The 13,871-nt window shown below is 35.6% G+C and overlaps 1 protein-coding gene across 10 annotated transcripts in view; it reads left to right on the forward strand.

Moving 5' to 3' along the window:
• Positions 1-12,944, forward strand: part of LOC132217020 (zinc finger protein 568-like) — a 28,706-nt gene extending 15,762 nt beyond the window's left edge. For 7 of the 10 annotated variants that reach the window (XM_059666909.1, XM_059666904.1, XM_059666906.1 and 4 more), the window contains one exon: positions 9,130-12,944. In XM_059666909.1, coding sequence (XP_059522892.1) covers positions 9,130-10,559 — 1,430 coding nt within the window. In that variant the 3' untranslated portion in view covers positions 10,560-12,944. Of the gene's footprint in view, positions 1-8,181; positions 9,064-9,129 lie in introns of those variants that run through there. The other 3 variants (XR_009448834.1, XM_059666910.1, XM_059666911.1) reach the window with 3 other exon arrangements.
• The last annotated feature ends 927 nt before the right edge of the window (positions 12,945-13,871 follow it).

The raw sequence follows: 13,871 nt of genomic DNA on the forward strand, positions 1-13,871 counted from the left end.
TCGATGTTTCTCTCTCATCGATGTTTCTAACTCTCTATCTCTCTCTCCCTTCCTCTCTGTAAAAAATCAATAAAATATATTTTTTTTTAAAAAAAAGAAATGTACAGAGAGGAAGGGGGCCATGCTACTCTAAGGAATGAGCAGTCTTTAGGAGTTAGAAAAGATAAGAAAATAGATTCTTCCTTAGAGCCTCCAGAAAGGAACACAGTCCTGGTGTATACACATTTATTTTGACCTATTAAAACCTCTTTCTGACTTCTGACCTTTAGAACTGTAAGATAATAAATTGGTTTGTTTTACTAGTAAGGCACTATGCTTATGTTAACATGTTATATCAGAAATAGAAAAATAATATACCATCAACATGTTTTTATAATTATTGTTTTAGGTAGTTATCTTTTAAATCAAATAGAAGAAGCAAAGAGTTACAAACAAAAATACTTTTATATAGTCTTATATTTACCTACATAGTTACCTTTACTGGTGCTTTTTATTTTTTTGCAGATTCATGTTATCTTTTGTCCTTTTATTTCAGTCTAAACAACCCCCTTTAGTATTTCTTATAGGGCAAATCTGCTAGTGATAAAATTTTTTTGTTTTAAAAATATTCTGAGAATATCTTAATTTCCCTTTTATTTATAAAGAATGGTTTTGCTGGATAGAAAAGTCTTGACTGACAACCCTTTGTTCTAACACCAAATCAAATATGTCAATTGTTTTCTGTTCTCATGGTTTCTGATGAAAAATATGTGGGATTAGTTACTTCTCTCTTGAGGTTTTTCATCAGTTGACTCTGATGTGTCTAGGTTTTGATCAGGCTTATTCCAACTTTACAGCAAGTTTTTCAACTTGGAGTTTGTTGAACCTCTTAGATGTGTATATTAATCTTTTTAATCAAATTTTGGAAATCGCCCTGACCGGTTTGGCTCAGCAGATAGAGCGTCGGCCTGCGGACTCAAGGGTCCCAGGTTTGATTCCGGTCAAGGGCATGTACCTTGGTTGCGGGCACATCCCCAGTGGGGAGTGTGCAGGAGGCAGCTGATCGATGTTCCTCTCTCATCGATGTTTCTAACTCTCTATCCCTCTCCCTTCCTCTCTGTAAAAAATCAATAAAATATATTGTAAAAAAATTTGGGAAATCGTTGGAAATTATTTCTTTAAATGTATTTTTACGCCTTTCTTGTTCTCATTCACGTACTCTCTTTGTGCATATATTTCAACACTTGGGATATTCCTCAGGTCTCTGAGGCTCTGTTTTTGTTTTGTTTTTCATTTTTTGTCTCTTTCTGTACCATAGACTAGATATTCTCTCTATTTACCAATCTTCATTTTCACAGATCCTCTCTTTTTTCAGTTCAAATCTGTTACTGGGCTCTACTGATGAAGTTGTTATTTCAGTTATTATACTTTTCAACTCAGATTTCTATTTGGTTGTTTTTTTATAATTTCTACTGACATTTTTTATTTAATGAGATATTCTTATACTTCCTTCATTTTTAAATCTTCATTGTTGCGAGTATTACATATGCCCACTTTTTTATTCCCATAGACCCCCACCAGCCCACTGCCCACACCCTGTTGTCTGTGTCCATGGGTTATGCATATCTGCATACAAGGTCTTTGGTTGAATACCTCCCAATGACCAACCTTCCCCCACCACCCCTCCGAAATTCCACACTCTGTTCCATGCTTCCATGTCTCTGGATTCACTCCCTTCATCATAGATTCCACATGTGAATGAGATCATGTGATACGCGTCTATCTCTAACTGACTTATTTCACTTAGCATGATACTCTCCAGGTCCCTCCATGCTTTCTCAAAGGGTAAAAGATTCTTCTTTTTTACTGCTGCATACTATTCCAGGGTATAAATGTAACACAGCTTTTTGTATCCACTCATCTACTGATGGGCACTTGGGCTGTTTCCAGATTTTAGCTATTGTAAGTTGTTCTGCTACAAACATACGGATGCAATCTTTCTGAATGGTGTTTTGGGATACATTCCTAGAAGTGGAATTACTGGGTCAAATGGCAGTTCCATATTTAATTTTTTAAAGAAACTCCATATTGTTTTTCATAATGGCTGTACCAGTCTGCATTCCCACCAGCAGTGTACTAGGGGTCCTTTTTCTCCACATCCTCACCAGCACTTGATATTTGTTGATTTGTTGATGGTAGCCATTCTGACCGGCATGAGGTGATACCTCATTGTCCTTTTAATTTGCATCTCTCTGATGATCAGTGACTTGAGCATTTTTTCATATGTCTCTTAGCCATCTATATGTCCACTTTGGAGATGTGTCTATTTAGGTCCTTCACCCATTTTTTAATTGGTTTGTTTGTCTTCCTTCTATTAAGTTGTATGAGTTCCTTATATATTTTGGATTTACCCTTCATCAGATGTATCATTGCCAAATAAATTCTCCCATACAGTGGGCTCCCTTTTCGTTTTGGTGATGGTTTTTTTTTGCAGTGCAGACGCCTTTTATTTCGATGTAGTCCCATTTGTTTATTTTCTCCTTAGTTTCCTTTGCCCTAGGACAGGGATGAGCAACCTTTTTGTGAGTGAGTGCCAAAACCAGCAAAATCTCTGACTCAAAATTCTCCTGTGTGCCTACCCTAATTTTTTGAGAACCTGTTACGCCTACTTGATATCTCTTAAGGTGTACGTATGTGAAGAAACTTGAAGAAATAATAAAATTCATTCGAGCCACAAAAACACAGTATATGATGATGAAAAATACATTTATTTTTTAATGTATACATGTACACTGATAGTCTGACAGAAAACTTTATGACCGTTTAATATTATCAGTTGGACTTTTGCTGCTGCATCACTGATGACAGAGATTTTACATCAGGTTTATATTTTGTGACCTTCAGAGATATGCACGAGCTACTACTTTCATCCGTCAGGCTACTCCTATTACGAGACTTAACAAAATTCATCACTGAGAACAAAGATTCACAAGCGTATGTGGATGAAACCAAAACACGAGTCGGATTTAGGAAGGCAGGGAGAGTTAAGGCAGAGGCATAGAAATTGCTCTTCCCCTCTCTCGTCAATCCATGTCTATGGTCTTTAAGATAACTTGTTATGTAAAATTATTTATCTAAGATGCACCTACACTGAATTTATCTGAAAAATTAAAAAGTTGATATTAAGAAAAAAATTGTAAATGGAAGATTGTAAGAGAGGGTTTCGCGTGCCAGCAAAACTTACTGGCATGCCATATTTGGCACGCATGCCAGGGGTTTCCCACCCCTGCCCTAGGAGATATATCTGTAAACATATTGCTATGAAATATGTCTGAGATTTTGCTGCCTATGGTTTCTTCTAAGATTTTTATGGTTTCCTGATTTACATGTAGGTCTTTTATCCATTTCGAGTTTATTCTCATGTATAGTGTAAGTTGGTAGTTTATTTCATTTTTTTGCATGTATCTGTCCAATTTCCCCAACACCATTTATTGAAGAGACTCTCTTGACTCCATTGTTTGGTCTTGTCTCCTTTGTCAAATATTAATAGAGCACAATGACTTGGGTTGATTTCTGGGGTCTCTGTCCTGTTCCATTGATCTATATGCCTGTTCTTGTACCAGTACCAGGCTGTTTTGATCACAGTGGCTTTGTAATATAACTTGATATCTGGTATGTGATCCTTCCAACTTTATTCTTCTTTCTCAAGATTGCTGCAGCTATTCGGGGTCCTTTTTCGTTCCATATAAATTTTTGTACTAGAACTGTGTAATAGGGATTACATTGAATCAATAGATTGCCTTGGGTGATATGGACGTTTTAATGATGTTGATTCTACCAATCCATAAACACAGTATATTCTTCCACTTGTTTATACCTTCTATCTCTTTTTACAACCTCCTGAGTTTTCCAAGTATAAGTCTTTTACCTGCTTGGTTAAGTTTATTCCTAAGTATCTTAATTTTTTTGTTGTTGCAATGGTAAAAGGGATTGTTTGTTTAGTTTCTCTTTCTGAGAATTCATTACTGATGTATAAAAAAAAGCCATCTATTTTTGGGTGTTGATTTTGATCCTGCTACATTGCCAAATTCATTTATTAAATCTAGTAGTTTTTTTGGTGGAATCTTTAGGGTTTTCTATGTACAATATCATGTCATCTGCAAATAATGAGAGTTTTACTTCCTCCTTTCCAATTTGAATGCCTTTTATTTCTTGTCTAATCCCTGTGGCTAGGACTTCCAATACTATGTTGAATGAGGATGGTGAGAATGGGCATCCCTGTCTTGTTTCTGTTCTTAGAGGAAATGATTTTAGTTTTTGCCCATTGAGTATGATATTCTCCGAAGGTTTGTCATATACAGCTTTTATTATGTTGAGATATGCTTCTTCTATTCCCACTTTGCTGAGAGTTTTTACCAAAAGAGGGTGTTGGATTTTGTCAAATGCTTTTTCTGCGTCTATTGATATGATCATATAATTTTTATCTTTCAGTTTGTTTATGTGATATATCACATTTATTGATTTGCGAATATTGTACCAGCCTTGCATCCCTGGAATAAATCCCATTTGGTTATGGTGTATAATCTTTTTAATATATTGCTGGATCCAACTTTCTAATATTTTCTTGAGAATTTTAGCATCTATGTTCATCAGGGATATTGGCCTATAATTCTCTTTCTTTGTAGTGTCTTTATCTGGTTTTGGAATTAGGATCATGTTGGCCTCATAAAAAGAGCTTGGATGTGTTTCTTCCTCTTGGATTTCTTGGAATAGTTTGAGGAGTATAGGTGTTAGTTCTTCTTTGAATGCTTAATAAAACTCCCCTGTGAAGTCATCTAGACCTGGGATTTTGTTGGATGGGAGTTTTTTAATTACTACTTTTATTTGATCAGTTGTTATTGGCCTACTCAGGTTTTCTGATTCTTTGTGATTCAGTTTTGGAAGGTTGTATTTTTCTAGGAATTTGTTCATTTCATCCACATTATCCAGCTTTTTGCCATATAGTTGTTCATAGTATTTTTTACAATCCTTCGTATTTCTGTGGTGTCAGTGGTTACTTCTCCACTTTCTTTTCTAATTTTATTTATTTGGATGTTCTCTGTCTTTTGATGAGTCTGACTAGTGGTTCATCAATTTTGTTTATTCTTTCATAGAACCAGCTCTTGGTTTCCTTGACTTTTGTATTAATTTTTTAGTCTATATGGTTTATTTCTGCTCTAATCTTTATTATTTCCTTCTACTTTCTCTGGGCTTTTGTTATTCTCTTTCTAATTCTTTTAGTTGTAGAGTTAGTTTATTATTGGTTTTTCTTATTTCCTTTTTGTGTTATTTTAGTTTTCTGAAGTATTCCTGTAGTACTATGAACTTCCCTCTCAGGACTGCTTTTGCTGTGTCTCAGAGATTTTGAGTTGTGTGTTCATTTTCATTTGTTTCCAGGAAGTTTTTTATTTCTTTCTTGGTCTCTTTGGTAACCCATTTATTGTTTAATAACATGCTACTTAGCCTCCATGTGTTTGAATGTTTTGGGGTGCTTTTAATATAATTGATTTCTAATTTTATTCCACTGTGATCTGAGAAGATGCTTGATATGATTTCAATCTTCTTGAATTTGAAGAGACTTGTATTATGTCTTGACATGTGGTCTATCTTTGTGAATGATCTACTTGAGGAGAATGTATATTCTGGAGCTTTGGGGTGAAATATTCTATAAATGTCAATTAAGCCATCTGCTCAGTGTGTCTTTTAGAATCACTATTTTCTTGTTAATTTTTTGTCTGGAAGATCCATCCAGTGAAGTCAGCAGGGTGTTAAAATCTCCTACTATGACTGTATTGTTGTTGATCACAACCTTCAAGTCCTCTAGAATTTTTTTCATATATTTAGGAGCTCCTATATTGGGTGCATATATGTTTACCACAGTTATATCCTCTTTTAAGGTCAATCCCCTTAATATTATGTAGTGACCTTTGTTATCTCATGATGACCTTCATTTTGAAGGTTATTTTGTCTTATATGAGTATTCCTACCCCAGGTTTTTTTGTTGCCATTTGCATGAAAAAATATTTTCCATACCTTCACTCTTATCCTGTGTGAATCTTCTGTTCTGAGGTGGGTCCCTTGTAGACAGCTTATACTTGGGTCATGTTTTTGTATTCATTTAGCTACCCTGTGTCTTTTGATTAGAGCATTTAATCCATTTACATTTAAGGTTATTGACTAGAGGCCCAGTGCACAAATTTGTGCACCAGTGGGGTCCCTTGGCCTGGCCTGTGGGATCAGGCTGAAACCGGCTCTCTGACCTCCCCCAAGGGGTCCCAGATTACGAGAGGGTGCAGGCCAGGCTGAGGGTCCCCACCAGTGCACGATCAGGGCTGAGGAGGGATACAGGAGATTGGCCAGCCTGGGAGAGGCCATGGGAGGGCTCCAGGGCATGTCCGGCCCATCTCGCCCAGTCCTGATTGGCCTGACCCTAGCAGCAAGCTAACCTACCAATTGGAGCATCTGCCCCCTGTTGGTCAGTGCATTTCATAGCAAGCAATTGAGCGACCTTAGCATATCATTAGCATATTATGCTTTGATTGGTTGAACAGATGACCAGATACTTAGTATATTAGGCTTTTATTATATAAGATAGGTACTTATTTATTACCATTTTAATTCTGTATGCCTAGATTTCTCTATTTCTTCTTTTTTTATGTATATATTTTATTGATTTTTTACAGAGAGGAAGGGGGAGGGATAGTTAGAAACATCGATCAGCTGCCTCCTGCACACCTCCTACTGGGGGTGTGCCTGCAACCAAGGTACATGCCCTTGACCGAAATCGAACCTGGGACCTTTCAGTCCACAGGCCAATGCTCTATCCACTGAGCCAAATCAGTTAGGACCCTATTTCTTCTTGTTATTAAGAAGACCCTTTAGCATTTCTTGTAATGCTGGCTTGGTGGTGATGAACTCCTTTAGCCTTTTATTGTGTGAGAAGCTCTTTATTTCATCATCTATTTTGAATGATACCCTTGTTGGATATAGTAATATTGGTTTCAGATCTTTGCTTTCTATTACCTTAAGTATTTCATGCCATTCCCTTCTGGCCTGTAGAGTTTCTGATGAGAAATCAGCTGTAAGCCTATGGAAGTTCTGTTGTACGTAATAAATTGCTTTTCTCTTGCTGCCTTTAATATTCTCTCTTTTTCTTTAATTTTTGGCATTTTAATTATGATGTGTCTAGATGTGGGTTTGGGTTCTTCTTGTTTGGGACTCTGAGCCTCCTTAACTTGTGTGAGTTTTTTCTTCACCAGGTTAGGGAAGTTTTCTGCCATTATTTCTTTATACATGCTCTTTATCTCTTTATCCCTTTCTTCCCCTTCTGGGACACTGAAAATGTGAATATTGTTATGTTTCATATTGTTCCATAGCTCCTTTACTCTGTCCTGTTTTAATTGTGTTTTCTCTTTGGTTCTTTGATTGAGTGATTTTTTTTAATCCTGTCTTCTAATCCACTGATCCAATCCTCAGCTTCCCCTAATCTGCTGTGAATTCCTTCCAATGTGTTCTTTATTAGTGCTATGTCATTTTTTATTTCCAACTGTTCTTTTTTTATAGTTCCTATATCTTTTCTAATACTGTTGAGCATCTTCACCATCATTATTCTGAACCCTAAACCAGATAAATTTATTATCTCCATTTCATTTATCTCTTCTTCTGGAGGAATCTCTTGCTCTTTCCTTTGGAGGTATTTTCACTCTTCCTGAGAAAGAAATTCAGTGGAGGCTTTTGAGCCAAAGAATGACATGATCTGATTTATTTTAATAAGGATACGCTAGTTATTATATTGGGTATGGAATATTAGGAAGGCAACAGTGGAAGTAGGGAGACCCATTATGATAGCATGTTAATCTTAGTATGGTTGGATAGGTGGTAAAGATACTGGTAGAAGTAGACATAATCTGGATATATTTTGAGGCTAGAAATGGGAGGACTTGCTGTTAGTTGTAATGTCCTACTCCTTTAGATTCTTGTTTAGTTGATCTTAGATGGTTCCTTGACATTGTATTTTACAAGTTCCTCAGCTGATTCAGCTTCTCACCAGAGGTGAAGAACCACTTTTTTAAATAATAAAAAAAAATTATTGTTGAAAGTATTACAGATGTCCCCTTTTTACCCCCATTGATACCCTCCACCCTGTCCCCACTCTACCCCCAGGTCTTCCACACTCTATGTCCATGGGTTATGCATATAATTTCTTTGGTTAATCTGTATGTCATCTTTGGAGAATATTTGACAAAGGAGGCAAGAACATACAGTGGAGTAAAGACAATCTCTTCAATAAATGTGTTGGGAGAAATGGAAAGGTACATGCAAAAAAAAAAAAAAAAATGAAACTAGACCACCAACTTACACCATACACAAGAATAAACTAAAAATGGATAAGAGATTTAAATGTAAGTCTGAAACCATAAAAATCCTAGAGAAAACCATAGGTAGCAAAATTTCAGACATCTCTTATAGCAATATGTTTGCTGATACATCTCCTAGGGCAGTGGTCGGCAAACAGCGGTCCCTTTAGTGTGGCTCTTCCACAAAATACCACATGCTGGTGCACACATACAGTGCAATTGAAACTTTGTGGCCACACTCAAGGGGCCAAAGAGCCGCATGTGGCTTGCAAGCCGCAGTTTGCCGACCACTGTCCTAGGGCAAGGGAAACAAAGGAAAATTTAAACAAATGGGACTACATCAAAATAAAAAGCTTCTGCACAGTAAAAGAAACCAACAAGAAAATGAAAAGGGATCCCACTGTATGAGAGAACATATATATCAATGATACATCTGACAAAAGGTTAATTTCCAAGATATATAAAGAACTCATACAACTTAACAAAAGGAAGACAGGCAATTCAATTTAAAAATGGGTGAAGGACGTAAATAGACATTTCTCCAAAGAACTACTTCTATAAGTTCACCTTATTTTCTCTATTCTCATTTTCCTCTGCCCCCTGTTTGTTTGTTTGGTGTTTTTTTTTGTTTTTTTTTTGCAAAGCAATCTTAAGAGCTATTTATTTGCTATTTTTAGTTTGTAATTTCTACCTTAGAAAAACTTTCCTTTTTCCTGCAATAAAAAATACCTCCTATTTTCTTGTTATCTTACAGATTGGGAGTCGAGAAGAGAAACCAAGAATTTATCTCCAAAGGAGGGTAGTTATGAAATTAAATCATTGCAACCAAAGATAACAAAAAGACCTATAAGTTCTAACCTTGTGTGCACTAGGGTCAAAGATAATAGTGAAATCAAATGCTACTTGGAGAAACAACAGGATGGACATTTCAAACCAGTGGTAATGACCTCTGAAGAAAGGTCTGCTTCTATTCAGTGTACAGTCAATAGACTACCTCAGATAATTCATACTGGAGTGAAGTGTGAATGCAAGGAATGTAAGGAAGCTTTCAGTTACAAAGCATACCACCTCCAACATGAACACAGTCATAATAAGGAAAAGAGCTCTAAATATGGAGACTATGAGAAAGCCTTTAATAGTAGATCAGACTTGATTAAGCATCAGAGAATTCATGAAAGAAAAAAAAGTAATGAACCTGAGAAATGTGCCTTTATTCAGGACTCTGAAATTACTAAACCTCAGAGCACTAATACTGGTGAGAAAGCTCATAAATGTAAGGAATGTGGGAAAGCCTTTCATTCTAGCTCACAACTTACAAAACATCAAAGGATTCATATTGGTGAGAAACCCTATAAATGTAAGGAGTGTGAGAAGGCATTTCCATCTACCTCACAACTTAATTTACATCAGAGAATTCATACAGATGAGAAATACTATGAATGTAAGGAATGTGGAAAAGCCTTCACCCGTCCCTCACACCTTTTTCGACATCAGAGAATCCATACAGGTGAGAAACCCCATAAATGTAAGGAATGTGGTAAAGCTTTTCGTTATGATACACAACTTAGTCTTCATCAAATAAGTCATACTGGTGAAAGACACTATGAATGTAAGGAATGTGGAAAGGCATATAGTTGTGCCTCACAGCTGAATCTGCATCAAAGAATTCATACTGGTGAGAAACCTCATAAATGTAAGGAGTGTGGGAAAGCTTTTATCTCTGATTCACATCTTATTCGACATCAGAGTGTTCATACTGGTGAGAAACCATATAAATGTAAGGAATGTGGGAAGTCCTTTCGCCGTGGCTCAGAACTTATTCGACATCAGAGAGCTCACAGTGGTGAGAAACCCTATAAATGTAAGGAATGTGGAATGGCCTTTACTTGTAGCACAGAACTTATTCGACATAGAAAAATTCACACTGGTGAGAGACCCCATAAATGTAAGGAATGTGAGAAGGCTTTTATACGAAGGTCAGAACTTACTCATCACCAGAGAAGTCATACTGGTGAAAAACCATATGAGTGTAAGGAATGTGGGAAGGCCTTTGGTCGTGGCTCAGAACTTTATCGACACCAGAAAATTCACACTGGTGAGAAACCTTATGAATGTAAGCAATGTGGAAAAGCCTTTATTCGTGGATCACACCTTAGTCAACATCAAAAAATTCATGCAGCATAGAGGAATGAATGAAGACATGAGGGACAGTTCAGAATTTAATTGTAATCTGAAGTTCATACTAGTAAAATAGAAACAAACAAAACCCCCTGTTATTATAAGGAATGTGGGAAAGCATTTGAGGATAACAATTTAATACCAGAGTTTGTACTGTATATATAAAGTCTTTATTTAAGGGCCAGAATTTATTGAGCATTTGTTACTGATGAGAAACCTTATAAATGTTAGGAATTGGAAGCATTTATTTGTGTTTTAAAATTTATTTGGTATCAGTTCAATTGGTGCAAAAGCAAAAACCTTCATGAATGTAAGGAAAGTGTGAAGGCAGCAAATGTGTTAGAGACATTAATCATTTAAACCTTTCTCAACATCAAGGTCATTAACCTTTAAGGGAAATAAAAGGATTTATAATATAATTGGCATATATGTGGGACACCAATTTGCTTTAACTAACAAGTTATTTATCTGATAATCATACTTGATGAAGGCTATATTAATATTAAAATTGTAGAAAATTAGTTTACCCTGTCCAAATCTTGTTCAGATTTGCAAACTTATTTTCTAAAATTAACTTGAACTAAATCAGAGTGGGAAAAAGATTTAACCAATATTTAGTCTTTATTTGCCTTCACCACTATAACTCATTTTTTATATGGCAAATTACTTAACTATGTCTAAATTTTCTCATTTACAAATTGGTAATATTAGCACCATATTTTTAGTAGCATTGTGAAAATTAAGTAATTACATTATATCCTGTAGAACAGTGTCTGTATTGTATTGAAAGTCTGCTAGATAAGAGCTGCCTTTATTATTAATAAGCGTTTTTATTTTCATAAGTGTGTATTATTAGAGATTATACAAGAGGAAAGCCTTTGGGATTCAGTGACTCTATGAACATCTTAATTCATGTCTTTCTTTATTGAATGGTAAGTAATTCCTTCTGGAGAAAAATTAAAAGCAAACTTTTATCATAGCTTATATTTTTGTCCCATCAGAAGATTCATAATATAAAGAACCCCAGTAGAATAAAAGTGAGTAGCTATGAGGTCAGGGTGAAGACCTGGATGATATATTAAGAACTTAAAAAAATGACATAGGGCACACTCTATGGCTTCTGTTCTGGATAATTAGAAAATAACAAAGCCTTAGTCTAAATCCATTTTTTTCTATGTGGAAATTTAAAAGATAACTGTATAAATATTTTTATATTAAAAGGCAAATTATCATTAGTAATGAATGACAAAGATAAGACTACATGTTGAAATTTGCAGGACATAGCAATGCAATACTTGAGGAAAATTTACTTCTTTCAATAAGTGTAGGAAACAGAAAAAATTAAGGCTAGGATACTTTCCCACTTAACTATACTTGACACTGCCTATTCTCTGTTCCTGGTAGGTTCCCAGTAAACATTGATGATTGAAGGAGTAAGAGAATGAATGAATAAGTATTTGACCATCATATCTTGAAAAGTTCTAACAAAATAATTGTAGGGCCAAAAATGAAAGAAAACTTGAAAACATTTTTTGAAATGAAAAACACTGTATCCTATAAAGAAAAAATCTCATGAATAAGAGAGGATATATAACTACAAAAGTGGAGGATATTTAAAGGAATAAGACAATATTATTGTGGCTGATACTGTTGCTTGCCTATTCATTGGTATTAACTATTCTCCCTTTGCTAGGGTTACCTGCCACCCACTTAAGTCTAAATGCGAGATGCTTGCTTACCTAGTTTGCTTTGCATCTTGGCATATGTATACCAGTCCTGGCCATAAGAGAATTGAGCAAAAGTCTGCAAGTGAGCTTCAGTTAAGTTTTCTTTCCTAACAAAATAGGAGAAAATAGTCCTCTTTTATACAGAATGCATGTCTATATGTCTGTGATACCTGGAATTATGGCCATTTTGCAACCAGAGGGGTAAGAGACAGATTGGCATGGGATAGGCTGGAATTACCTTTGTCCTTAACATTGTTGAGTTGATGAAACAATTCAGAACTGCCCTGTTCTTGGACTTGTGTGAAATAAGAAACTCCATCATATCTGTTATAAGTTTATACTCAACTTTTCATAATATATTTGAGTCTCAGGAAAAAATATTTTTATAAATATACACATTTATTCAACTTTATTTAGTAAGATGGGACATTGTTTATATTCATATTTTTACAGTATAACAAATTGTGGAAAAGCATTACTTTCTTCAACATATATTAATACCTTGGACATATTTCAGGTATGGTATAAGAGCACTACAATATATTGAGTATGACATTAAAGTGAGTCATGATACTTTTGCTTTTGGAGAGTCTTGCCTTCAATTTGTAAAAACAAAAAAAAATGTAACATCTATGACATGCAATAAAGCAAACTACAATATGCATATATGTGTATATGCACATTCAACTGTGATTTGGTAATTCATAGGAAACATGTGTTTAGAGTATTTTGCAGTGTGCCCGTTTATATTCAGCTTTTTATAGTTGTCTGAAATCCAAGAAAAGTATTATTTTCCTGAATCAAGTAAGAATCAAGAAAAAACTAATTAAAGAACTACACCATGTTATTCCTCCATTACCAGAGTATCTTACAGATAAAATCTTCTAAGTGTTCAATATACAAAGAATCATAACCCGTTGACCAAATTTGGGTAAGGAAAGTATCCAAATCAGCTATAAAAAATAGTACATTGTATTCATCGTATATGAATATTCAAATTAAAATGCCAAGTCAAGCCACACCAGTTTGGCTCAGTGGATAGAGCATCGGCCTGCGGACTGAGGGGTCCCAGGTTCGATTCTGGTCAAGGGCATGTACCTTGGTTGCGGGCACATCCCCAGTGGGAGGTGTGCAGGAGGCAGCTGGTCGATGTTTCTAACTATCCCTCTCTCTTCCTCTCTGTAAAAAATCAATAAAATGTATTAAAAAAATAAAATAAAATGCCAAGTCAAATCTAGTAGTCTAATAAAAAAGTAATAGAAATTTTTTATCCTGAATAAAGTGGCCTGACCTGTCCAATTGTTTGAAAATGTAATGTGTAAAGAGACCCAAGATGGCGAATAGGTGTCAGTACACACTGCTCCTATAACCACATCAAAATTCCAACTAAAATATAGAACAACCATTACTCAGGACCACCTGAAAGCTAGCTGAATGGAAGTCCTTCAACTAGAGAAGTAAAGAAGTAAGCACATTGAGACTGGTAGGAGGGGCACAGGCATGGAATGGGCTAGTCCAATACCCATGTGTGCCCTTTTTTTTTTTTAGCTGGGAGGGGGATCGTTGCTGAGGAGGCTGCCCATCAGGAGCA

Source organism: Myotis daubentonii, chromosome 15 (assembly GCF_963259705.1).
Source record: "Myotis daubentonii chromosome 15, mMyoDau2.1, whole genome shotgun sequence".
NCBI classification, from domain to species: Eukaryota; Metazoa; Chordata; class Mammalia; order Chiroptera; family Vespertilionidae; genus Myotis; species Myotis daubentonii.